Source organism: Cynocephalus volans, chromosome 2, assembly GCF_027409185.1.
Source record: "Cynocephalus volans isolate mCynVol1 chromosome 2, mCynVol1.pri, whole genome shotgun sequence".
NCBI lineage: Eukaryota > Metazoa > Chordata > Mammalia > Dermoptera > Cynocephalidae > Cynocephalus > Cynocephalus volans.
The window spans coordinates 213,840,289-213,867,360 of record NC_084461.1 but is presented as its reverse complement, the minus strand read 5'-3'; the positions used below and the strand labels follow the sequence as shown (position 1 = coordinate 213,867,360).

At 44.9% G+C, this 27,072-nt stretch overlaps 1 protein-coding gene across 1 annotated transcript in view; it reads right to left on the bottom strand.

Moving 5' to 3' along the window:
• Nucleotides 1-27,072, bottom strand: part of PKD1L1 (polycystin 1 like 1, transient receptor potential channel interacting) — a 128,105-nt gene that overhangs the window by 48,360 nt on the left and 52,673 nt on the right. The window contains exons 22-28 of the mRNA XM_063087766.1: nucleotides 26,775-26,917; nucleotides 25,729-25,849; nucleotides 22,789-22,900; nucleotides 7,192-7,387; nucleotides 6,331-6,387; nucleotides 1,615-1,827; nucleotides 327-569 (exon numbers count right to left, since the gene is read on the bottom strand). Of these exons, the coding sequence (XP_062943836.1) occupies nucleotides 327-569; nucleotides 1,615-1,827; nucleotides 6,331-6,387; nucleotides 7,192-7,387; nucleotides 22,789-22,900; nucleotides 25,729-25,849; nucleotides 26,775-26,917 (1,085 nt within the window). The remainder of the gene's footprint in view (nucleotides 1-326; nucleotides 570-1,614; nucleotides 1,828-6,330; nucleotides 6,388-7,191; nucleotides 7,388-22,788; nucleotides 22,901-25,728; nucleotides 25,850-26,774; nucleotides 26,918-27,072) is intronic.

Here is a 27,072-nt window from a genome sequence, read left to right as displayed (position 1 = left end):
TGACCAAGACATGATCAACCACAATGCCTGGAATAATCCCTGTGCCACATGTTCTGACCTACTCAAACCTTTTATTCTCTGGCAATGGATTAAAAAAAGCCCCACTGGGGTTCAATTACCCAGATACCAGTGACACCTCGTTTTGCTAAGATTTTTCTGGAGGAACTGATCTTCCAAGAGAAGTGAAGACAGCAATATGTTCTAAGTGGCTCCCCTCTTGGAACTGAAAAACAGGTGTGAACATGCCGACCTTTTTATCATTGAAGCCCAATTACTGCAAATTTGAAATGGCCCTTGGAAGTGGCAGATTGTCTGCCGTCTTGTACCTGCCCGTGGACACGTCCCCTGGGGTATGGATTCCTCCTGAAGAGTATGAGCTGGCTAATGAAGCATGGGCTCTGCATTTCCACCCCAGCAGTACTGTGCCCGGCGACGTCACCAGGTAAATGCACCTGGATGGGGCCCAGGGTCTGCATGGAGTTCTGATGGTTGTGGTGAAGAAGGATCCAGATCTCCATCCACTCAGTGCTAACGTGGAGCTGACGCTCATGGCTCAAGGAGAGACAGCCCTGAAACATGGAGCATGGGGAACTGAATGTTTACTATGCAAACGAGAAAACCGTGTTGAATCCAGACCAGGGGAGAGGTGAAGAGCAGTGGCAGGACAGCCCGTCTCAAGTTAGACTGGATCCATTCATCAGAGCAACGATTTTGATACAAGGCTGTAAATGGCAATTAACAGTAAAACACAAACTGTTTTTGCCTTGACTCATCTTTCTATTAAATTTTATTCATTTTTTAACAATTGTTCTGCTTGTTGGGAGTTCTCAGCCCATCAAAAGGAAGTTTTAATACTATGATTATTTTTAAAATATGGCAACTCGACAGTTCACGTGAGCACAGTGTCTTAGGGCTTACTACAGGGTACTCAATAAATTCGTTTAAATGTGCTCACAGGGAATGACCAGTTGTTACTGCCAGGTTCAGATAGAGTATTTCTTTATTTTCAAATTTCCCAAATATTAAAGTTATTATCAGTTAAGTAAGCCATCAGGCCTGGAAGGGAGTGATGACAAATTGGCAGGAGAGGAGAGACGAAAGACTGTCTATTAACTTTTCTGCTTCTTGAAAGCATGGGCCATTCCATATGGTGGAAAAAATAAATCTCAACAACAATTTCCTAAAGTTACCAGAGCAGAAATGAAATGAACTTTGGTATATTTCCAGCAGTTATATACCAGCAGGGCCACTTTTCAAATTAATGCACATAAGAAATCATTTGTATTACATCACATCATTCTTCAAGAAACAGAAAGTATCCTAAGAAGTAATGTTTCTGAATCAAACATTATCCCAAATATCTCAAATGAAAATCTACCAAAACATAAAAGGTTGGAACAGAAGCAAAGTTTCACTGGAAACATAAGAGTACCATGAGACATGTAAAACTCAAAATGAAAATTTCTAGATACGAAACTACCACCCAGAATAATAAACATAGTGCTTCAGAAACGGATTCTATTTTTGGTTCTGAGAAACGATTACAAATACAGGTTAATGTCCTGAGAGAGGGAAACAGTTGTGTTTTTGCAAGTGGAGAAAAATGTGACTCACCAGCAGTGAATCTGAGATGAGCTTAATTCCTTGTTCTTGTAGATAGTCCTCATTTCTCGATTTTTCTTGCTCAGAGGCTTCCCAGACTCCGGATATGAGACAAGTGAGCTCAAGCCTCAGTCTTCTGTCAACCACAAAGCTCCCCAAGAACTGACCTTGAGCCAGGAGCGTCCGGGCGTACTTGAGGATGAGGACTGCACTCACGAAGCTCAACTACATGGAAAGAGAAGACGTAAACGCAGGGCTTCCTGGCACAGTGTGCACCGTGTATTTGCCCTCTGTGTTTACTGCTGGGAATTAGAATTACTGAGCTGGTGGTCAAGAGAACTGCATTCAGGTCCAAATTTGGCCCCTGGGTGATTAATGGCCAACTTCCCAAGTAACATTTGCATTCTGACACTCAGCTTCCTGACCCATAAAATGACCTAAATAAATAAATAATGGTCACTAACGGCCCTTTATGTTTTAAGAAGTTACTTGGCTTGAACCCCAACAACCACTTTGCAAATCCCTCAGCCTCCTCCCACAGCCATCTCTCACCCCACACTCATGGAAGTTCCGCTCTTGAGCCACACTGAACCCCTGACTGTTCCCACATCATCGAGGCTTTTTCCTGCTGCCATACTTATTGCCAATGCCTGCAGTACCTTTACCCTCTCTCTGCCTAGCAGACTCCTACTTTTCTCTCTCTTTTTCTCAACTTTTAACATGGACCATTTTCAAACATACATGAAAGTACAGGGAACAGTGGAGCGGCGTAGCACGCCCATCAGACAACTTTTACAATCGTCATTCACTGGTGATACATTTCCTTCTATTCCCTATTCAACTTTTAAAAAATATTTAAGAGCAAACTTCAGATATTATTTTTAATCCGTGAATACTTTAGTATGTATTACAGATAAGGACTCTTTGTAAAAACATATCACAATGCCATTATCACATCTAACACAATTATGATTCTTTCCTATTTCATCTTTTAAAACAAACTTCAAATGTCCATGAGACAGAGCTGCGCCACTGCCTGTTTCTGCAGAATGTTGTCATTCTTCTAACCACAGAACTTAGCACATGTATTGAGTGCATCTGCTTCCACGTGTAACTTTATTCATCAGTGCCTTAAAGACAAGAACCAAAGCTTTTTCTTTTTTGTAGCTTAAAAAAATGTGTGTCCAATGAAATAAAACTAAGATTCTATTTTCTGATAGTCATGCTTATTTAACAAAATCGTGGTATAAACATAACTTTTAAAATCAAATTGTTTCACCAACAATAAAATCAAACTAGTTTGAAAATACATTTAAACAACCACTAAAGGGCCCATACCCTGAGGTAACATACTGTCAAAACAGAACTTAAAATTGAAAAAAAAATCTTTGATCTAAAACAAGTACTTTAAAGAACATATTATGCCCACTCTTCACACTGTTCACTTTTTAAGCCAAAAAATTTCAGAAATGGTTCCTTTAGAAATGACAACCATGTTCAATTTTATGTACCACTCTGAGCTAAGAACTGTGGCAGACCACAGGGTTCACAGATGCATGAGAGAGGGACACTGGCAAGGATGGTTTGATCTCCACCAAATTCATCATCATTCATGTCCTTGCTGGGAAATAACATCAATTCCCAGATCCCTTGAGTCCAGGTGAGGCCATGTGACCAGTACTCACCAGGGCACAAGCAGAGGGAGGCCTGCCACTTCCAGGGCAACATTATCAACAGGCAATGTACCTTCTCCTCGCTCTGTGCCCATGACTTCCCCAACTTAGGAAGCCACAGAGGGGAGATGTGGGGGGCATGGAATGAAAGGAGCCAGAGCGCGAGTCACGTGGGGAAGACCACGCACTGCACACCTGCGCTGGAATGTGAGTGGATGAAGAACACACCTCTGCTGTGCTCAGCTACTGAGATTTCAGGGTTATCTGTTGTAGGAGCTAATATACTTTAACTAATACAGTTTGTGTCTTAGGAGGCTAAGTAGTCTAAAGATAAAAGACAGATGTGCAAAAAAAAAATTACAAATCAAAGGTATTAAAGTGCTATAACAAAGTCACATACAAATTCATCTCCCTGAAGGCACCTATGAAGATTTCATACAGAAAGTGGCATTTGAATCTAGCCTTGAGGAAAATGCAAGATTTTTCCAGGAGAAGTAAGCTGTTCCAGGATGAGGAAAAACACACGATTCCAGGGACATTAGGAATACTCAGAGTGACTGGCCATGGGAGCTGGCTGTGTCAGGACATGTGCAAGATGAGGTGAGGAGCAAGCTGGAGCCGGGTAAGTCCTTGCATGACATACAGAAGAAGTGAATTTTATCCTTAGTGTGTAGGAAGCCATCCAGTGTTTTAAAGCAAACAAGGGACATAACACAATGGGTATTTATGAAGACAGCTCTGTCAGGAGAGAGGAGGAGCTGTTGCCAAGGGGACAGCAGCCTTCCTGCCCAGACGGGTGGTGGCTGGAGCAGCGCCATTCAAGATGAGGAGGACGAGAGTCAGGCGGGGGGTGGGAGGACCGTGGCAGAGCCATCCGTCCGTCCGTCCTGCTTTTATGGAGCAGCGGCAGTTGTTTCTGTGGTGAAGATGAATGAAAGGTCACCGCCATCACGGGGTCTGCATCCCATGGGTGACAACAGCATAAAGGAAATATCCAACAGTGGCTGCGATAAGCGGGGAACGGGAGGAGAGGCGACTCCAAGGTGTGAATTGAGGATGACTTCCCTGAGGAAGCAACGCTTGGGCTGAGCGTGGAATCAAAGGTCCCAGCTGTCCAATGAGCCATGGGAGGCCCCACAGGCAAAGGGACGAGCTGGTGCACTGGAGGATGGGCAGAACGGGAGAAGGGCCGAGAGGAGAGAGGGGAAGGTGAGAAGAGTCCCGCGCAGGCCACAGTGGGGCACCTGCGTCTCATCGCAAGGGCCGTGGGAGGCTGCGGATGGGTCTGAGCCCATCAGGCTTTTCAGGTGACACTCCCGTCCTGGCTGACGTTTGTGGCAGGTGTCATAAGGTGGCAAGAGAGGGGGCAGTGGAGATAGAAAGGTGGGAAGATTCTGTGTGTTTCTCAGGAGGAACTGCAAGACAAATCACAGTGGACAGACAAGGAAGAGGATATCTGGGGACAACTGGGCTTTGACATGAGGTTCTGAGTGGCCAGTGCTACTCTGGCCTGAGCTGAGGCAGCAGGAGGAGCCCAGGGCAGGGCAGGAGTGGAGGAAGAACGAAGAAGGAGGAGGGAGGAGGAGGGAGAAGGGGGGTGGGGGGAGGAGGAGGGGGGAGGGGGGAGGAGGGGGACGAGGAGGGAGGAAGGGGAGGAGGGGGGAGGAGGGAGAAGAGGGGAGGAGGAAGGGGAGGGGGAGGAGGAGGGAGGAGAAGGGAGGAGAAAGGAGGAGGAGGGAGGAGGAAGGAGGAGCAGGGAGGAGGGAGGAGGAAGGAGCTCCACGTCAACACGCTGGGCTGGAGCAGGGCTACGCCCCCGTGGAAACGCCGGGCAGGTAGTTACATGCACGTGGGGAGTGTCTGAGAGAGGTTTGGGCTGAAGACAATAAAATGCAGAGTCATCGTCACATGGACTGATGAGATCACCCAGGGAGAAATACGGGCAGAGAAGCCCAGGAGGCCCATGACAGAGTCTCAAGGCGCTGACCACATGAACACAGATGAAGAGCCAAGGTCATTCAACGGGGCCAACCAAGAAACTGTGTCATGAAGCCAAGAGCGTCCCCAAAAAGAGGGTGAACCCCCACAGGCTGTCCCTGGCAGGGAAAGAACGGTGCACAGAGGGTGTCCAGGGGACTTGGCCACACAGAAACCTTCAGCGACTTGGGCAGGGGCAGTTTCAGTGTGGAGATGGAGACGGAGGCCTGGTTTTGATCGTTTAAAAATGCATGAGACTCGGCAAACATAGACCACAGCAGTCTCAGGACTCGCTTTCTAAACGCTTTGCTGTGGAGAGGAGCCTGGAAAGGAGGTGGTGGCTGGAGAAGGGTGTGACTTCCCTGGAGGGGCTGTCAGGGATCATCCAGCAGAGGCAGGAGTGGAAGGAGCAGCAGAGAGAGGAAACTCCAGGAGACGACTCAGGAGAAGGCAAGTGGGAGGGCATGGGCCACGCCTGCAGCCGAACCCAGGGGGCGCCATTCACGCAGATGGACGTGAGGGGCAGCGAGGGAGCCCTGACGGAATTCCCAGCACAAATGGAGGGATGAGCTCTTGCTGGGAGTGGGGAAACTCCTTCCGTGGTGACAGAGTGGGGAAGACAGGTATGGCTAGATTTGCAGAAGGTGCATTTGCAGATTTAGGGAAAAGAAACTCTGATGTGCTCTCTCCCATGTGTCAAAGAACAACACGGTGCGGATGCCGCTGGAGGGGGAAAGCGTGCCGGGGATGTGAGAAGAAATGAAGGAGTGAAGATGGGAAAGCCCAACACCAAGTATCGATAATAAAGAACAATCCCCCCACCAAAATTATTCATACATGGACAGTACTTGTTTTGATCCATTTCTACTTCAGGTTTCCAAATTTCTCTAGTAGGAAAGTCCTTCACCTATGATTTGAGATGGGCAATTCCATTCAGATGATTTCTTAGGAGAAATTCATATTTCTAACCTAAATGTCAAAACATAACTCTGAACAGTGTGTTCTTCACGAACTGATCACGGCCTTCATACTTATGCAAAAAAGCAGGAAAATACAATTGGAAAGAAATAGTACTCACCTTATTAGGGAAACGTATGAGGTCCTTCAACATAAGAACAGAATCAACCATTTCTTCCTGGCCAGGAGAAGCAAGCGAACAAGTGAACAGACAATAGAAAAAAGAAAAGGAGAGGAGAGTTAGCTTACTCAGCTCAAAGTTACCACTTGCTTATGTAGAAACAGAGCAGACTCCATGCTTTTCAGCTAAGAGGCTGACTGCGGGCCAGACCTTCTGTCGAGAGACCATTACCTTGTTCTCAGTTTTTCTTTCCTGTCCAGCATTTATGTGCCCCCTGGCCAGCCTCACCATACCCCATCAGAAAACTGAATGAGGGAAGAGGAAGCAGGACAGAGCTAAGTGAAACTTTTTGAAAGAGGGTCAGAGTGAATGACGGAGGAAGAAAATACATTAGTTCAAGTGAACTATCTTATCACGAGATAAGATATGTTCCCTGTAGATGTGACAATTATAAGATAAAAATTGCAGAACTGCTGTGAGATGGATGGCAACATTTGAATATATGGTCATTTCTTTAGAAGTTGCACATAAACATGAACTCAACTCTCTATGATATCATTGTTAACAATATAAAATAGGATTGGATTTATGCAATTTTTACTTATAGGAATTTTAGCAGAATTATCTGTAATGATGACTGCCTTGTCTCATTCTCTCTTGTAAACCAGCAGCATTCATTTGTGAAACACATCAGCAGGCTGGAAAGGCCAAAGCGATGTATTAGAGTCAAGCAGGCCCACCTGGTCTCATTTCCTATCCGTGTCTCATAAACGGAGCACTTGCTGGTGAGCCAACCAGGCTCAGGCCCTGCTCCTTATTGCAGGTTAACAGATGCTGAACTCATCCTGCTCTGGATCCTACCTGATCAGCAAAAGCTAATTTGCATACTGAAGAAATTAATGCATCCTGCATTCGAGACCATTGGCCGCACGAGGCACTTCTGTCCTCCTCAGCCAGACGACTCAGTATCCTGGTCATCATGGTGATATAATTCCGGACTTCCATGTAACTCCCAATCAGCTGGAGGGTAGACAGGTTTTTCAGGCTGGAATTATATCTGAAGGAAACATAAGAGGTGTCATCATGATTGTTCCAACACACGGCAAAACTTTTTACCCTGCCAATCAAGAGTGGAATGGGATTTATTATAAAAATACTTCTTGGGTGTGTCAGGGCAGAAAAGGAGAGTTGGTCTGTGCAGAGGAAACTCTAAAAAGACACTGTAAGGCATAATACCAAAATTTTACAGAAGTCCCTTTTATCAGAACTGAAAAAGGCACTAGAAGCCAAACAGACACTGACACAGAAGTACCATGGCAAATGAAGGGATGTGTCCAGAACCAAAGCCACCACCACAGGTACAGCAGGCTGAGGTGTCACAAGCATCTGAATAACTGCAGTAGCCAAACCCATAACGGAGTGGACATCTGCAATGCACTTGTGGTGAGGTAAACCACAAAGTTTATGACTTCAGACTTCAATAACTGAGTATCTACTTACTTATTTACAAATAGCATAGTTCACTTATTAGCACTTGGAAGGGCAACATGATATCAGAGAAAGAGCCCTGTGCATAAGGCCAAAGACCAGCTCCAGCCCTCACCCTGCAGTTTTTTTGCCATGTGACCTTAAGAACATCATTTAACAGAACAACAGCGCCTCGGTCTCCAAATGGGTAAGATAGAAATTTTCATCTGAACATACCACACAGGGTCATTGCCAGAAGTCAATAAATTAATTAGAAATCAATTTTTATTTATTTATTTATTTTTATTTTTATTTATTTATTTTTTTTGTCTTTTTTGTGACCAGCACTCAGCCAGTGAGTGCACCGGTCATTCCTATATAGGATCCGAACCCGCGGCGGGAGCGTTGCCGCGCTCCCAGCGCCGCACTCTCCCGAGTATGCCACGGGCTCGGCCCAGAAATCAATTTTTAATTAACTAGAAAATACATTCTGGGCTTTGAAGCACATCTGCTTAAGAACACCCTTGACCAAGAAGTGATTTATACAAACCAAGGCCCCAGGAAGCCAGGTTGAAGATAAAAACAAACAAACAAATCTTAGCAGCAACACCACAGGCCACACAATGAGGGGAAACATACCCCAAGGACTCAGTCTTACCAAGTCAATAAACATATGAACAAATGACCAAACAAACAAAAAGAATGACAACAAGCCCAGGAAAAGGGGTAGTCCAATACCAGAATGGCTGCAATGTTATCTAAAATGTCTACTTTTCAATGAAAAATTATGAGACATCCAAAGAAACACGAAGTGCGACCCAAACCAAGGAAAAATAAGCAGGCGATAGAAATTGTTTTTGAGGGGAACCCAAGTGTTGAACTTAGCAAAGACTTCACAGCAACTATGATAAACATGTCCAAAGAACCAAAGGTAATCTTATTTTTAGAAATTAAAAGAAGGTATAACAATGACTAATCAAAAAATATCAATAAAGAGATAGAAACTATGAATTTATAAGTAATAAAATAAACCAATGGAAATTCTAGAGTTGCAGGTGCAATAATAAAAATTCAGGAGAGAGGCTCAACAGTAGATTTGAGAAAATGAAGAAACTGTGACCTTGAAGATGGAGAAATAGAGCCTGTAAAGAATGGAAAGAAAAAAGTAGGAAGAAAATGAACAGTGACTCAGAAAAATGTTGGACATCATCAAGTTCATAAATTACATTTTTATTTTTCTTTCTTAACTTATTTAAAAAGACATTGCATAAAACAATATCTATAAAATTGTATTGTTGGGCCTATAACACATAGAAATGTAATATAACAATAACAACATGAGGAACAGGGGTGAGAATGAGCTGTGCTGGAATAAGAAAATGACACTCTATGGTAATTTGAACCCACAGGAAGATATGAAGACAATCAAAATACTAAATAGGAAAATTAGTATACATTTAAAAACTTCTGGAAATATATTTGTGTTCTCCTTTCTTCTCTAGTCTCTTTAAGTTAGAAGATTATGTAAAACAATAACTACAATGTATTGTTCAGTTTGTAACATGTAGATATAATATGGATGATAACAATAACACAAAAAGAGAAGAGGAAATAGAGCTATTTAGGAATAAAGTTTCTACATTTTACTGAAATTGGTTTAGTATAAATTTGAAGCAGTTTCTAGTAAATTAAGCTATATATTGTAAGCCCTAGAGCAACAACTAAGAAAACAGCTTTAAAATGTACTTAAAAATCATTTAAGGAATTAAAATGGTATACTAGAAAATATTCACTTAAGGTAAAAGGACGTAATAAATGAAGAACATAGGAACAACGTAATCATGAGACGTATAGAAAACAAAAGCAAAATGGCATACATAAATTGAACCATATCAATAATAACATTAAATGTGAATGGATTACACAATCTAATCAAAAGGCAGAGATTGTAAGACTGGATACAAAAACAAGATCCAACTATATGCCATCTACTGGAGGCACACTTCAGGTTGAAGGATAAAATTAGGTTGAAAATAAAAGAATGGAAAAAGATATACATGCACACAGTAACCATAAGGCACTTATAGTGGTTATATTTACATAAGACAAAAAAGAAATTAAGGAATTAAATTAGAAATTAATGACAAAAAGAATTTGGCAAATTAACAAATATGAGAAAAATAAACACACTCCTAAACAATCAGTGTTTCAAAGAAAAAATCTCAAGGGAAATTGCAAAATCATTGGAGATAAATAAATGAAAACACAACATTCCAAAACATGTGGGATGCAGCTAAAGCAATGCTTGCTGGAAATTTATATCTTTAAATGCCTATAAAGAAGAAGATTCCAAATCAATAACCTAACTTTCCACCATACAGAACAAAAAACGAAGAGCAAAATAAATGCAGAGAAAGCAGAAGAAAAGAAATAATAAAGATTAGTGTGGAAATGAATGAAATAGAGAACAGAAAAAATACAGAGAAAAATCAACAAAACCAAAAGCTGGTTCTTTGAAAAGATCAACAAAACAAATTTATCTTTAGCTAGACTGACAAAAACGACAAGAGAGAAGACTTAAATTTCTAAAATCAGGAATGAAATAATTATCGCTACTCACCATATAAAAATAAAAAGGATTATAAGGGAACACTATACAAAACACTGTGTGCCAAAAAATTAGAGAATGTAGATGATAGGGAAAAATTCCTACAAAGAAACAAACTACTGAAACTGACTCAAAAAAAGGGGGGGGGATTTCTCAATAGTAAAGAGACTGAATTAGTGATTTTAAAACTTGCCACAAAGAAAATCCCAGACCCAGATAACCACAGTGGTAATTTCTACCAAATGTTTGTAGAAGAATTACAAAAAATCTTCCAAATATTAGAATACAAAGGAATACTTCCAAATTCCTTTGATTGTGGCCGGTATTACTCTAATACCAAAACCAGACAAAGATAATATAAGAAGATAAACTACAGGCCAATACCTCTTATAAATATAGATGCAAAAGTTCTCAATAAAGTATTAGCAAACCAAATCCAGCAACACAGAAAAGGGATTACACACCATGACCAAAAGGGATTTATTCCCAAAATACGAGGGTGATTCAACATATAAAAATCAATCAATTTAATATAACTTGTGTCTTAGTCTGTTTTTGCTGCTATAACAAAATATTTGAGACCGGGTAATTTATAAAGAATAGGAATTTATTTCTCACAGTTCTGGAGGCTGGGAAGTTCAAGATTAAGGCACAGGCAGGTTTGCTGTATGATGAGGGCCTGGCCTCTTCTTCCAAGATGGCGCCTTGTTGCTGCATCCTCTGGAGAGGAGAAATGCTGTGTCCTCAACATGGCGGAAGGGATAGAGGACCAAAAAGGGACCTAGGTGAGTTCCCTTCAACCCTTTTATAAGGCTATCAATCCCATTCGTGACGGCAGAGCACTCATGGCCTATCATCTCCTAATGGCCCCACCTGTTAATACTGTTGTATGGGGATAAAGATTCAACAAGGGAGTTCCGGTCAAGATGGTGGGATAGATGGTACCCAGTGTCACTCTCTCCCACAAATCAACCAATTTACAACTATAAAAATGTAACATCTCCCAAGCTGGGGCCACTAGAGCTCAGGAGAAGAGGACAAGAGACCTACAGAGTTCATGAAGGTGGGAGAAACCATGATGAGAGAAAGAAAAAACTGCTCTGAGCATTTGGAGCTGTGGCCACTTTAATGCAGGAGCTGCTGAGCGCATGGAGCAGGAGCTGACAGAACCCGCAGCTGTGCCCTTCAGATGGAGTTACTTGGAGGTGGCAGGGGAGAAGAGGACCTTGGTGGCCCCCAGGACAGCAAGACCACTAATAAGATTCCTGTGGACCCACACAGGAGCAAAGAGCCAGAACAGCTGAAAAAGGCGAGCCATTCAGAGACCATTGAGTGAACACAAGGGACCAGCACAGGGCCCATCCCATTTGAAGTGTTTGGAGCACGGGTGGTGGGGAAGACAGGCCCACTGGGAGAACACTGGGACACAGCAAAGACAACCGATCCAACCCCCAATCAGTGTAGGACCACTCAGGGGAGTCTGGTCAGGAATACAGAATTGCATGGGGTGCAGTATGATGAAAAAACTCAGGCCCAGATCAGAGTTTCTACACAACCCAGGTGCACCAAGTTTCTGCAGAGCCGGAAGTACCTATAAGGTCAACCATTGAACCCTGAGCTGCACAAAAAGCCTTCCCTAGGGAAACAGCAGCAAAGCAGCAATTTAGCTCAATGACACAGGTCAAGTTCTGGTTCCCACAGGAAGTTCCCTGGTGTTAGAAGTAAGCAAAGGACAAAAAATTAGTTCTAGCCCAGGCACACCACCAGCATCTTGAGGCCCACCAGGGGACATGAGGTATGGAGCCAGGGACAGGACTCCCACCCACAACCACTCACACCACCAGTGCTTCGGGACCCGCCCAGGAACCCAAGGCTTGGAGCTGGGGACTGGACCCCACTCCCACATTCAGGCACACTGTCAGCACCTCGGGGCCCACCCGGGGACCCAAGTCATGGAAAAGAGGACCGGACCCTCCTCCCACAACCAGGCACACCGCCAGCACCAAGGAGCATCACCTGCATGTGGGTGGCGCACCACAGCCACCACAATAACCATGGCTACCACGAAAGCAGCTAGACACCACAACCACCATGCAGGTAGTCTGCCATCCACTGGAGTGCACTGACACAAGGAGAGTCACCAGCAGAGATAAAGAAGAGGATGTCTCTCTCCACAAAGCCCATTTTAGAGTGACAGAAGAAGCATCTGCTCTATGATAATATTGGGGGACCTGATCACACCTCTCAGCATTGGACAGATTATCTAGGCAACAAATCAACAGAGTAACCATTACTCTTTCAGAAGGAGAGACGAAATCTAGGGCAACTAGAGGGGGAGGGGGGAGGGGGAGAGATAGGACAAGGGGCATAAAGAATAAGTACGATTTGTAACTATATATATGCTAGTAATATTGATATGATCAACATATTTCAATGTTGAACCCCAAATTTTGATTCAATAAAAATCTCTAAAAAAGAAAAAAAATGCAAATCTACTGAGAGCACCAAGGATGATAAAATCAAAAACATTAACAAGAAAAAAAAAAGATTCAACATGGGTTTTGGAGAGGACATGAACATTCGAACCATAGCAACTTGTTAAGAATAAAGAACAAAACCCAAGCAATCATCTCAGCAGCTCTAGTAAAAACATTTAACAAAATCCAACACCCTTTCATAATAAAAAAAGCTCAACAAATTAGGAATAGAAGGGAACTGCCTCAACCTGATCATGGATATCTATGACAAACCTGCAGCTAACACAATACTAAATGGTGAAAGACTGAATACTTCTCCCCTAAAATTGGGAATAAAACCAGGATTTCCACTCTTGCCACTTCTGCTCTGCATTGAACTAGAGGTTCTAATCAGGATAATCAGGCAAGAAAAAGAAATAAAAGTCATCCAGGTAAGTAAAGCTATCTCTATTCACAGATGACATGGTCTTATATATAGTAACTCTCAAGGAATGCACTAAAAAACTATTAAAACTAATAAACCAGTTCAGCAGGGTTAGAGGATACAAATCAATACACAAAATCCATTGTATAAATATGCACTAGCATTAAAAAATTCAAAAATAAAATTAAGAAAACAATTTCACTTTCAATAGTATCAAAAAGCATGAATGTTCATAAATAAATTTAACAAAAGAAGTACAAGATGCACCCACTGAAAACTACAAAACACTGTTAAAAGAACTAAAGAATAAATAGAAGGACATCCCATGTTCACAAACTGAAAGACTTATATTAAAGATGGCAATACTCCCAAAACTGATCTAGAGATTCAACAAAATCCCTATCAAAATCCCAACTGGCTTTTTTGTCTTGCTTTGTTTTGTTTTTTACATCCTCTTCAGCTCCTGTCCAGAGCCCCAGCCCCCCAGTCCCAGGAAGCCCAAGCTAAGCTGGAGTGAGGCTGGGAAGGGTGGCTAGTGCCAATGCCACCATGCCACACCTGTGCTGTTTTGTTTCTGCAGAAACTGACAAGCTGATTCTAAAATTCATATGGAAATACAAGGGACCTGGAATAGCCAGCCTTGCAAAGGAAGAACAAAGTTAGTGGGTGATGGATCTTAGATGTGACCAGAGCCATTGGGCACACAATAAGCACAAAATAGCTGCTGGCCTTGTCTTCCACTCCAGCACCAAACCCCTCCCCACTTCCCTTTATGAGGAGCCTCATGACTTCTGCAAAACAGAAACCCTTTTGCTGCTGCAAGGGCACAGATCTCCACCCTGGTTGCAGTTTCTGCATTAGCATGATGCCCCTTCTTGATTGTATCAGCCAGTCTTTGGCACCCTATACAAGCTCTCTCACCCCCCACATCTGGTGCTGTCCTCCATTTTGAGGGCAGCTCCAGGCTGCCCACCACTTTGAGCACAGCCCAGCAGAGCATTAGCATGATGCCCCTTCTTGATTGTATCAGCCAGTCTTTGGCACCCTATACAAGCTCTCTCACCCCCCACATCTGGTGCTGTCCTCCATTTTGAGGGCAGCTCCAGGCTGCCCACCACTTTGAGCACAGCCCAGCAGATTCTCTTCCTTTAATAAAGCTTGATCAGTACCCAGTGTCTCAGCTCACTTTCTTTCATTATGGTGCTGAAACCCAGGAAAGGTAACGGCCGGACCATCGAACGATCCCCTCTCTTGGGTTGACTGGCCCGTGGCCATCCTTCCCAGACCTGCTGAACTGGGTACCTCCAGGACTCTCTCCTTTTGCTGTTTCAGACCAACACATCCAACATCAACCTCAATTCAGGGTGAGTCAGTGGTTCTGTTCTGCTTCTACAAGTTCCCCTGACTACTCTCTACAATTACCATCTCTATGAAGCCAAGGCGCCTGGCCAAAGGAACCCCCTCTGATGCCCCCCAGCTATTGGAGGATGTTCCTCTAGCCAGTCAGTGGCTTTTCTCTCGAAAAGAAGATGAACAACAGAGAGGACGCTCTTTGTTGGCACCCTTCTTCTACAACGACTGCCCATTCCCTTTCTCACCCTCTACATGGGATCCTCACAATCCAAACCTCCACACTCTATGCCTCTGGGCTGTCTCCTAGCCAATCTCCCTGCCTCCAGGGAGACATTAAAACTTGAACACCTCGTTACAATGGATCCCAGTGGCCACAGGATGGCACTCTTGATTTAGATACTCACCAAAACGGCAAAAGCTGGAGAGATTTCTTATGTTCAAGCCTCTTTTCTATCTCCAGCTACAGTCCTTCTCTCTGTCAAAACTGTCCTATGTCTCAAATTCTCCTAGCTCATGTCTGACCTCCCCTTCCGGACTCAGATTAATCTTTTAATCCATCAGACTACTCTACTCCCTGCACAGGCCACCGTATGCTCCAAATCCTTCACCAGCCCCTCCGCCTTTTCCCTCTCTTTGCCCTCAGCCACCCAACCCCCCCACTCTTTCTCCCCCTTCATCAGGTAGCAACCCCACCTCAGCTCTGGCTCCTTTATACCCCCCTCCATGAAGTGGCAGGGACAAAAGGATTTGTCTAGGTACATATCCCCTTTTCTCTTTCAGACCTTTCCCAAATCGAAAAATGACTGGGATAGTTCCAGTCCGACCCAGACACATATCTGTCCCCTGAAGACAGGGAGCAGGTCTGGATGGCGGCCCAACAACAGGCAGATGAGGTACCTGCTCAAAATAACAGGTGGCCTGTGGGAGCTGTTGCCATACCTTGCACGGACCCAAATTAGGACCACCAGACTGGCCACGGGGATCAGGATCTCCAGGATAACATGATCACACACTTGATTTATGGCCTCCAAAAGGCTACTAATTCCTAACCCTCCTCTCTGAGGCTTTACATAAATACACACATATAGATCCAAACACTACAGTTGGCATGGCCTTCTTACACTCTCACTTCATTACCCAATCAGCCCCTGACATTCGAAAAAACTAAAAAAACTTGAGGATGACTCAACAAGACCTCCACAATGCAGCTTTCAAGGTTTTTAACAATAGGGAGGAGGAGGAGAAAAAAGATCGTTACAAAATAGATCAAGCCAAATACCAGTTCCTGGTTAATGCTATCCGTGGTTCATATACTCCAAAGCTGGCTGCCTCTAGGGGCAAGCCACATGGGAACTGCTTCAAATGTGGTCAACTGGACCACTGGGTAAGGGTCTGTCCTAACCCCAGACCCCCTCCCAGGCCCGGTTCTCACTGCAAACAGCCAGGTCACTGGAGAGTTGACTGTGCCACTCACCAGAGAGGGAGTGGCCCAGTTTCTAACCCACAACCTTCAGCTCCACAGCCATCTCTCCCAGAGCTTCTAGGCTTTGCCCAAGAGGAGGACTGACAATGCCCAGGGCTTGAGGCCCCCACAGAAATCACCATGCATGAGCCCAGGGTAACTTGCCTTATAGCAGGTACCCGATCTCTTTTGTCATCAATACAGGGGCCACTTACTCTACCCTTCCTGAATATGCAGGACCAACAACCCCATCCTCTATCACAATAGTAGGGGTCACGGGATCAGTATACCACCCACAGATCACTCAACCCCTTTCCTACACCCTACAACACACCCAATTCACACACAAATTCTTAATAATGCCTCAATGCCCAACCCCCTTACTGGGATGGGACATTCTTTTCAAAATCAAAGCTACTCTTACCCTAAACACTTTAACTCCAGCTACAACACTTCTGTTACAGGCTGTACCCAGACCTGGCCCCTGAGGCTTCCACCTTCCCCACCCCCTCAGACAAGGTTAATCCTATAGTATGGGCTACCTCCTCACCCTCCATCACTACTCATCACCCTCCCATCTTCATGAGGCTGTGGGATCCTTCTTCTTTCCCTAATGTCCCACAATACCCCATCACTAATAAACACCTAATAGGGTTAAAGCCCCTTATAAACAAACTCCTTTCTTCTCATCTTCTATGACCCACCATTCACCTTGTAATACACCCATCCTTCCAGTTATAAAGCCTAACAGCTCATTCTGTTAAGTACAGGATTAATCCTGGCACATGCCATTCCAAAAACTCACCTGGACAGTACCACCTCAAGGGTTTCAGGACAGCCCCCACTTTTTCAGCCAGGCCTTAGCTCAAGACTTATCTGAACTTCCCTCCCAACCTCTAGCACTTTAATACAATATGTGCATGACCTCCTCCTTTGTAGCCCTTCCTACGAGGATTCACAGGCCCACACTGCTGCTGTCCTTAATTTCCTGGCCTCCAGGAGATATCGAGTGTCCCCCAGCAAGGCCCAAATTTCTTCTCCTTCAGTCACCTATTTGGGAGTCCACCTCACGCCCAACACCAGAGAAATAACGGTGGATCACAAGAGTCTAGTTTCTGAACTCTCTACTCCTACCACAAAGGATGAAATCCTTTCTTTCTTGGGGCTTGCAGGGTATCTTCGCCTATGGATTCCTAACTTTGGCGTGCTAGCAAAACCACTTTATGGGGCAGCCAAAGGGGATCCTCCCACTCCCTTAGATCCCACAAAGCCCATTCATTCTCCCTTCCAGTGATTAAAAGCTGCTCTCCTTACAGCCCCAGCTCTTTCTCTCTCAAACTTATCCCATCCATCTGTCCCATACATCAGTAAAACCCAAGGATTGGCAGTCGGGGTTTTGGGACAAGAGGCAGGAGATATTTTCTCCCTGGTTGCATATTTCTTTAAACAACTAGACACCACAGCTCAAGGATGGACACCCTGTTTACGGGCCTTGGCAGCAGCTGCCCTGCTAACACAAGAAAGCTCTAAACTAACTTCTGGACAACAAACAGTCAAGACCTTCTCAGCCATAAGGCCAAGTCAATTCTCTCCCCTTCCCATGTAAAACTTATCCACCTTACCTTCATTGAAAACTCCCAGTTCTCCTTTAAACCTTGCCCTCCCCTAAATCCAGCCACTCTCATCCCAAAACACTCACAACCCTTAGAATATAACGGCATGGAGGCTTTAGACCTCTTTCTCAATCCCTTTCCACACATCTCCCCACATCCCATTATGTGGCCCTGACATACATGGTTCATAGATGGGAGTGCCACCTCCATGCCCACCCCCCCAGGCAGGTTGTGCCATCGTAAATCTAACACAAACTATTGAGGCTGCACAACTCCCAAAGGAGGTTGGAGTTATACACTGCAGAGGACACCAAACCTCCAACAATCCCATAGCCCAGGGAAACAAACTGGTGGATCTAACCACAAAACAGGCTGCTCAATCACCAGGCCCCACTCTTCCTCTTCCGCTCAGGTCCTTCTCATGGTCCCTTCACCCTTATCCCAATACACAGCCCAAGAAATACAACACCTCCAACTGTTGAGGCACAGAGAAAGGACAAATGGTATACTCTCTCCGGTCGCTATATCCTCCCTACCACACAAGCTGAGCAAATCCTTTTAGATTTCCATAATTCAATTCATATAGGCTATGAACCCCTGTTTTCCTCAGCCCTTATATTACTCTCCCCACATGGCCAAGTTACTCAAACAAATCACTCAAAATTGTCCTTTGTGTATTCATTCTTCCAATCAAGGTGGCCACCAAGTTCAGTCCTTTCCACCCACCACACCAAAGGATACACCCCTGGCCAGGATTGGCAAATTGACTTTACTCACATGCCTCCCCATAAAAGGACATGCTATGTTCTAACCCTAGTAGATACCTTTTCAGGTTGGGTCGAGGCTTTTCCCTGCATTCAGAGGATGCTACAGCAGTAACACATGCTCTCACCTCAGAAAACATCCCTCGTCTTGGCCTCCCCACCAGTCACTCACTCGCCTATGGGCTGTCCCCCTGCAAGCCCACAGGCCTCAGCCCCCTCGAACTTATGTGTGGTGGGCCCTTCACTCTCATACCTCTCCCTTTCAGCTCATCACCTTTAGGCCAGTATCTCCCTACTCTTTTGCTCATTAGGGATCTTCTTACGGAACAGGCCAACCTTCTATCACCTCATCCTTTCCCCACCACCCCCTCAGACTTTAAACTGAGCCCGGGACAGCAAGTGTATATTAAAATCCGAATCCCAAAGCCTCTCTCACCATGCTTGGAAGGGCCTGATATAGTACTTCTCACCACTCCCAAGGCAGTGAAAGTACTAGGAAAGGCCCCTTGGTATCACTTATCCTTGGTAAAACTAGCACCTGAGACTGTACCCAAAGAATCTGTTAACACCAAGCCAGAGGGGTCCCTCTGCTCAACCCCCAACCCAACATCTCCTTACACTCCATCCATTTTAGAACCCACAAAACTAAAAATCTCCAGGACCTCCACTCTTCCCCCAATCCCAGAAGAAGGATGATCTTTCCCCTGGCGATTATCCTCTCACTCTTGCAGGCCCTCTTCATGTCCTTCACACAGGAGCTGCTCCAAGACTGGCCCCAAACTGCTATCACGGGTTTGCCATTGTGGGAGTTGATAAGTATATGTCACCCCGTGTCCCTAACCTTTATTACACTATCTGTTCTAGTACTTGCACAGGATTGGCCAGTGCTGCCCCAAAGGAGTGTAACATTATAGGAACATTTCTCTTGGCACTCCTTTACCTCCTATCGGTAGGATGCTTCTTAGCAATGTCATTGTGACAATGTCCCCTTTAAATTTTCTTGGCTCCCTAACCCTTCGCATCCTTCCCGTGTTTTTCCTCCTATCTCAATGCTCCCCCTTTCCTGGAACATGGAGGTTCCAGGTCCACAGGGATGATGCAGTCCTCAGTGAATCAGACTGGTCCCTAAGTGACTCATCTGTCTCCCGCTTCATGAGAAACTTTTTGTGGTCACCCCCCACCCTGTTGATACAGCCCATAACATTTCCACAAACGTCTCTTCACTTTCCTCTTATCTCACCTCAGTGGGGACTGTCAGCGTTGTGTGGGGCCTGCCCACACTCTTCCTTACTAACACCACCAAACGCTACCACTCACTTACCCCCTTCTCATCCATGCCCTAAAACCAAAATATATTTCCTTTAGAAAACTACATCATCCTGTTACCTGCCCCTTAATGCAATTTCTTGCATATTCATTTGGCTCGTCCCAGACATCACCATCCAGACAGATGGAGAGATGGAGACGGGACTGGGACTAACTTTGAACCCCCCGCTAAGGAAGTGCCCCCTGCTCCTGTAGGGCACTAATCGTACCTTTTAATTGGGGCAGGGATCCTTCCTGTAACTGGGACTGGCATAGTGGGCCTTGCTACTGCCTCTCAATTCTATCAAAAACTCTCAGAAGAACTAAGTATAGACAGCATCTCCTCCCCCCAGTGACAGGTCACCTTACTCACAACAGTCGCTTTACAGAACCATTGGGCCCTTTACTTCCTTACAGTCGAGAAGGGAGGCAGCTGCCTCTTCTTGGGGGAGGAATGCTGTTATTACATAAATGAGTCCGGGGTGATCCAAAACAACTTAAGCCATTTAAAGGCAAGCATTGATTGTGGATGCAAAGGGTTACAAAACACAAACACACCTTGGGGGTGGCCCCAGTCACTAAACCTTTGAATACCCTGGCTTATGCCCCTAGTAGGACCCCTAACTGTGCTGGGACTCATCCTACTTTTTGGTCCCTGTCTCTTTTGGTGTTTCTCTAGTTTCTCGCAGGAACAAATGCAGGCTTTCATCAACCAAAAGGCCACCAAATTGTTCCTGCAAGGAGGATATCAGTCCCTCAGAATCAGCAACCCTTCCCCGGAAGAATACAGCCTCCCCACATGAAACCAATACCCTAACACCTAATTGTTTTACCTGCCAACATAACTCTTTTATTTTTTCCATATCTTTGCCCATATCCAGGAGGAAGTAGCTTCAGAAGAATGAGATCTTCGCCCCTTTTCCCTTCTCCCTATACTTAAAAGTCAAGAATGATGGATCTTGGACGTGACTGGCGCCACTGTGCACACAATAAGCACAAAATAGCCACCGGCCTTGTCTCCCACTCCAGCACCAAACCCCTGCCCCTGTCCCTTTACAAGAAGTTTCGTGACTTCTGCAAAACAGAAACCCTTTTGCTGCCACAAGGGTGCAGACCTCCACCCTGGTCGCATAGCTTCCACATTAGCATGATGCCCCTCCTTGATTGTATCGGCCAGCCTTTGGCACCCTATATAAGTGCTCTCACCCCCCATATCTGGTGCTGTCCTGCATTTTGAGGGCAGCCCTGGGCTGCCCACCACTTGGAGCGCAGCCTGGCAGATTCTTTTCCTTTAATAAAGCTTGATCGGTACCCAGCATCTTGGTTCACTTTCTTTCAGCGGGTACAAACTTCTCAGTGTCAAAATTTACTACAAAACTGCAATAATTGAAACAGTATAGTACAGACACCTAGATTAATGGGATAGAATTGACAGTCCAGAAATAAACTCTAACATTTATGGTCAATTAATTTTTGACAAAAGGCCCAAGACAATTCAATGGGGGAAAAATAGTCTTTCAACAAATGGTGCTTAGACAACTGGATATGCACACACAAAAGAATGAAGTTGGAGCCCAGCCTTACACCACACACAAAAATTAACTCAAAGTGGATTATAGGTTAAATGTAAGAGCTAAAACAATAAAAATCTTTGAAGAGAATACAGGAGTAAGCCTTTGTGATCTTGGGCAAGGCAATAAGTTCTTAAATATGACACCAAAAGCACAAGGGATAAAAGAGAAGACAAATAAGTTGGAGTTAACTGAAATTAAAAACTTTTGTTTTAAAGTGGACCACCAAGAAAGTGAAAAGAAAACCCACAGACTGGGTAAAAAATATTTACAAATCATATATCTAAAAAGGGACTTGTATCCAGCATACATGAAGAACTTTTACAACTCAATCATAAAAAGACAACCCAATTAGCAAATGGGCAAAGTATGTGATCAGACATTTCTCCAAGGAAAATATACAAAGCACATGAAAAGTTGCTCACCACTCACTAGGAAAATGCAAATCCAAACCTCAATGAGATACCACTTCACACCCACTAGAATGGCTATAAACAAAAAGATAGACAATAACCAGTGTTGGTTAGGATGCGGAGAAACTGGAATCTTCCTACATTGCTGACGGAAATGTAAAATGGTGCAGCCACTTTGGAAAACAGTTTGGCAGTTCCTCAAAATGCTAAAACCAGAGCTACACATGACCCAGCAATTCCACTCCTAATCAGTTACCCAAAAGAGATGAAAACACTTGTCCACACAACTTGCACATGAATGCTCATAGCAGCAATTTCTCATAGCCCCAAAGGAGAAACAACCACTATGTTCATCAGTTGATGAATGAATAAACTATGTGTGGTATATCCATACAATAAAATATTACCCAGCTAAAAGGAGAAATGAGGTACTGATAAATACTACAACACAGATGAAACTCAAAACCATTCAGATCCTAAGTAATAGAGACAATACAAAAGATCCCATGTTGTATCACCCCACTCATATGAAGTATCCAGAATAGACAAATCTGTAGACACAAAGTAGATGAGTGGTTGCCTGGGGCTCGTAGGGGAAGCTGGGTGGTGGGGGCAGGGAAGGACTGCTGATGAGTACAAGGATTTTGTGGGATGATGAAAATGTTTCAAAACCAGCTTACGGTAAAGGCTGCCCAACTCAGTAAGTGTACTAAAAAACCAGAGAATCACACATTTGAGTGAGAGAACTATAGCATGTAAATGTATCTCAGTAACACTGTTTTAAAAAGAAAGTGCTTGATGGGCTCTGAAGCACACACAGAGATGCCTGTACGAGATAGCATGATTGTGGTGGGCCAGCCCTGGTTGCTTCTCTTGCTCATCCTGCAAAGACAAGTTCCTGCCACTCTTCTACTGCACCTGTTGACAACGTGAGGGACAGCAATCTCACGAGAAAACACAAACACCGCACAAAGACATCTGTGTGGCGTTGTGCTACTCACAGTTCCTCATCCAGGCAGTCACTCCCGTGGTAACGTGGCAGGACGGTCACCTCCACAGTGCACGGCTGGACCTTGGAGCCCTCACCATTGGTGATCTCAATGGAAACCATGACTGTAAGGGAACATGCCAGAGAAGGTCATCCTGGACACGGAGCTACAGAGATGCTTCTTCACACAGTGACAGCAACTGAATGGCACAGGGCGACAGGCTCAGTCCTGGCAAAGCTCAGAACGAGAAGAAATTGCAAGATGTTTTCCCTCCCAAGTTACTTGCACTGTGCATATAATAAATCAGGAAATAGAATCTCTCCTGAGCACATCTGTATGCCTAGGATGGTGATAGGTGCTTCAAGGAACACAAAAATAAAGCAAGGCACAAGAGTGAACTTCAGTTTCCTCCCTCCTTCTGGGGAGATCTCACGTACCGACAAAATCTAAGCCCCAGTAACAGGCAGAGAGCAGACGGGGAAGACAGGAGGGGCCACAAACAGTTGAGAGGCAAAAGCCACCACTGTGTGCTGGAGGGATCAGGGAGGGACACCTTCCTTCCTGGGCTCACGCGTTCCTTCACTGGACCTGCAGTGTGGCATGCCTGCTGCAGCCTGAGACGTGGCAGGTGAGCAGGGCTACCTCGCCATCCAGTATCTCCCTGTCTACTGAAAGTGTGGTAAATGCTGAAACAGGGCGAAGGCCTGGGCCACAGGGAGCCCAGTGCATGACATACAAACTCTGCCGTGGGCCGTCCAGGGTTGGGGTCATATTTTAACCAGTTCCTAAAAGATGTATAGAAATTTAACAGGTCTGAAGAAAAGGTCTTTGAAGAGGCATTCTGAGGGAAGTTTGCATGGAGACACAAAAGCATGGCAGGGAATGGTTGTTTTAGAGACCCAGGAATTCTTTCATGTGATATTGGTCTGGGGATGTGGTGAGGAGACCCGCAGATGAGGCTCAGGGAGGAGGTGACAGCCCCAGGTAGGGTCATGTGAACCACTCAGGAAGATTGAGGCACAGGCGCACCCTGAGTGGCTTTGTTACAACACCCTCAACCTAAGAGCCAGTGCTGAGGACTGGGGACTGAATTTTGGAGGTCAGTGCTTCTCATGATGTGGACCATGGGCAGCAGGAAGCCTGTCTACAAGCAAATTCTGGGCTCCACCTTCTTCCTGAGATTCTAAGTCAGTAGATATTGGGTGGGACCCTGGAAGCTGCAATTTTAACAAATACCCCACTGCAGATAACACTGGTCCTGTGAATCAGGATAGAGAATGTGAGAGAAGGAGCAGGTTTCAGGCAAGACTCCATTTAATTCAACACGTTGAGTCTGTGCCATGTTCATTCATGCAAAAGGTGAGACGACATAAGCTATGTATTAAGTGTTTATTATATTGCATTTACCCTCTTATAAATCTTGAATTCAGATATTCATAGGAACTGATTGCATGGATATTGACAATTATAATCAAATATCACACCTGTGAAAGATCAGAGTAACATCACTAATCCAGACACTCCTCTGGTACTGTGACCTGAAATTTGGTTCTACAAATTTAAAAAAATCCCTTCTTCCCACATGGAGCTGAGGCCCTGTCCCAAGGTCCGTCTGTGTGGACATCTGCCCAGCCCTGTGGTCTTCAGATGCCCTGGTGGACAAGGTCCCACATACCCCTAAATGCAGCCCTCAGCCAGCTCTGAACATGACCGACTCCACAGAAGGCACGGTGTGGGCTCCTCACCTTAAGGGCACGTTCTGTTCTGACCCAGCCCTTGGGATGAGTTCCTGGCTTCAAGTCCAACACCAAGAAGAGGGGAGCTTGGGATGAGCTTCCATTTTGAGGGAAATTTCCAGAAGACAGAGGGTGAGTGCAATTTTCGTGTTTAAGGATCTGTGGAGGCAGGTCTGAAGACCACCTTCATCATCCCACTGACATCTACCACGCTAGTCTGTCTCGTTGCTTGACTTTAGGAAACCTTCAGATCAGATGGGAGTTTGAAATCATTGTGGTACAAAGCAGAACCTGATTACAAAGATCACAAAGCACCCTGCTCTGAAAAGTTTTGCTCAATTTGACTTGAATCTAGAAAAAGGTGCAAGTGTTTCTCATTAGAGGTGACAGGCAAGGTTTCATGAAGAAGGCATTTTAGCTGGGCTTAAAGGAGAGGTGAGATTTAAATAAATCAGGTGGATGAACTAGTTCAGACTTCGGGCTGAAATGATCTTACCAGCCCTAATCAAAGAAATTTCTAGATCAGTGACTCTCAACCTTGCCTACACAGTGGAATCTTCCAGAAGTTTAAAACAAAACAAAAACAAAAAAAGTCACCCCCAGAGACTGTAATTTAACCAGCCTGGGGTTGTGCATATCCAGACATCTTCCTAAATGGCTATGTTCCTTATATGCTCAAGTTAAGGCCAGTTCCTAAGGGCTAGTGTAGAACTGGACACGGCCTCAAAGACAGAGATCAGAGCAGAACGTTGATGACAGTACGGGATTCACTTTGTTTTGAGATTGTAACACACTAACTCCACATTACTTTACCCCACACTTTCTTCCTTGGGGTGGTACCTTGATTTGGTTTCATCTATAATAAATGCAACATTCGGCAGATAAAACATATTTTATTAGTAAATAAGAGATTTCTTGGTCTTCAATATTTAATTCATATATTAAAAAATTCTTTGGCATTTTATCATATACATTATATTTCAGTTAATATTTAAGATATAAAAAATTAATTTATTGATACTACTACTGATGTTCTTTCTGCACTAAAAGGTAGCTAATCAATCTAAACTAAAAAGCATTAACCTTATCAGCGTGAAAAACAATTTTATTTTCGAGACACATCATTTTAACCATCGTTATTTTTTGGAAGCCAGGAAAAAAAGGCTGAGAACTGTAAGTAAGCACAGCCAGTGGCCACATCGGCACCATGACTTACCTCTGTAACCGTCCAAGGGCTCACCAGCTGGCAACGCAAAATAGTACTGGGCATCTCTCCCCTGGTACAAGGTGTGTTTGGAGGCATTTCCTGTCCAGTAACTAAATTCATAATGAAAGTCCTAGAATCCAGTCCATGGGGAGGAAAAAACAGTATAGATGAACACACTGTGAATGACATCACCAGTCCATACGCACACACCTGTAGCCTTCATTGCAGCCAGGAACAGGGTGAATAACAGCTCCACAGTGTCCCCAGCTACACAGCATGTGGGGATCTCCCCACCCTGCAGGGCTCTCCTCTCCATAGCCCAAAGGGCTCCTCCCACAACACCGAGTCCTCATTCGTGGGCTGCCTACCCTCCTTGCCCTGAACCCTGCTGACAGTCTTGATTCAGACTGTCACGGCCCCTCAGGATGAAGGGGACCTGGCTGAAGCTCAGCCTCCCCACTGCTGGGATCGCCGTTGGACAGGGAGGTGGGGGACACACTCTCCAGGTTCCAAGCAGAGGCAACTGGGCCTGGACCTTGAGTGGAAGCCAGGGCCAGGCCCCTTCCAAGGACAGGGCAGGCGTCTGAGAGAAGGAGCAACATGGGCACACAGGCTGCTGTCCACACTGAGAGGACAGGAGGATAGTGCCCTGCCCACCACCCAACCTCAGACTCTTTAAACCTATCCTCTCGTCTCATCCTCACAAGACGCTGTGCAAAAACATCACAGTGACTTTCTCTGTTGCCTAAATAAGGAGAGTGAGATTAAGTCCATGTTAGAGACATGCCCTGGTGGGCAGGGGTTGGGCTCCTCACTTTGGGGCATGTGCAGAGGCCTGTCTCCTGAACAGGGGCTGCTCTGCACCCCTCTCATGAGTGGGAGGACCCATTCCTACCTAAGCAACTATCCAGCATTCAACTCCTGGCCGAGTTCCTCCACAACTGGGGAAGGACAACGTTTTAGATTCTGCAGTATGTCATGCAAAGAGCTGCCATGACCTCCAAAAGTGGCCGCTGTCTTTGGTCTCTCAAGACAGACATGGGGTTGCCACATACCGGTTTTCCTGACATGCAGAAGACACTGAAGATGGTGTGCGCCTCCACACCACGGTGGGGCTGCACCTGGCAGGCCATGTCCTGTGGAGCTTGGGTGACTTTCAAGTACAGCTGAGCTTTACCTAGTAAGCTATGCTTCGAAGCTAAAAAGAAAGACAAAATGGGGATTCTCACCCACGATGGAGAATTTCAAGAGCACAGGATTAAGTTTTTATAGTACAAAACTGATCCTGGGGGTGCTAAATGTACGGTCCCCAGACTAGCAACAGAAGCATTACCTGGGAGCTCGTTAGAAACT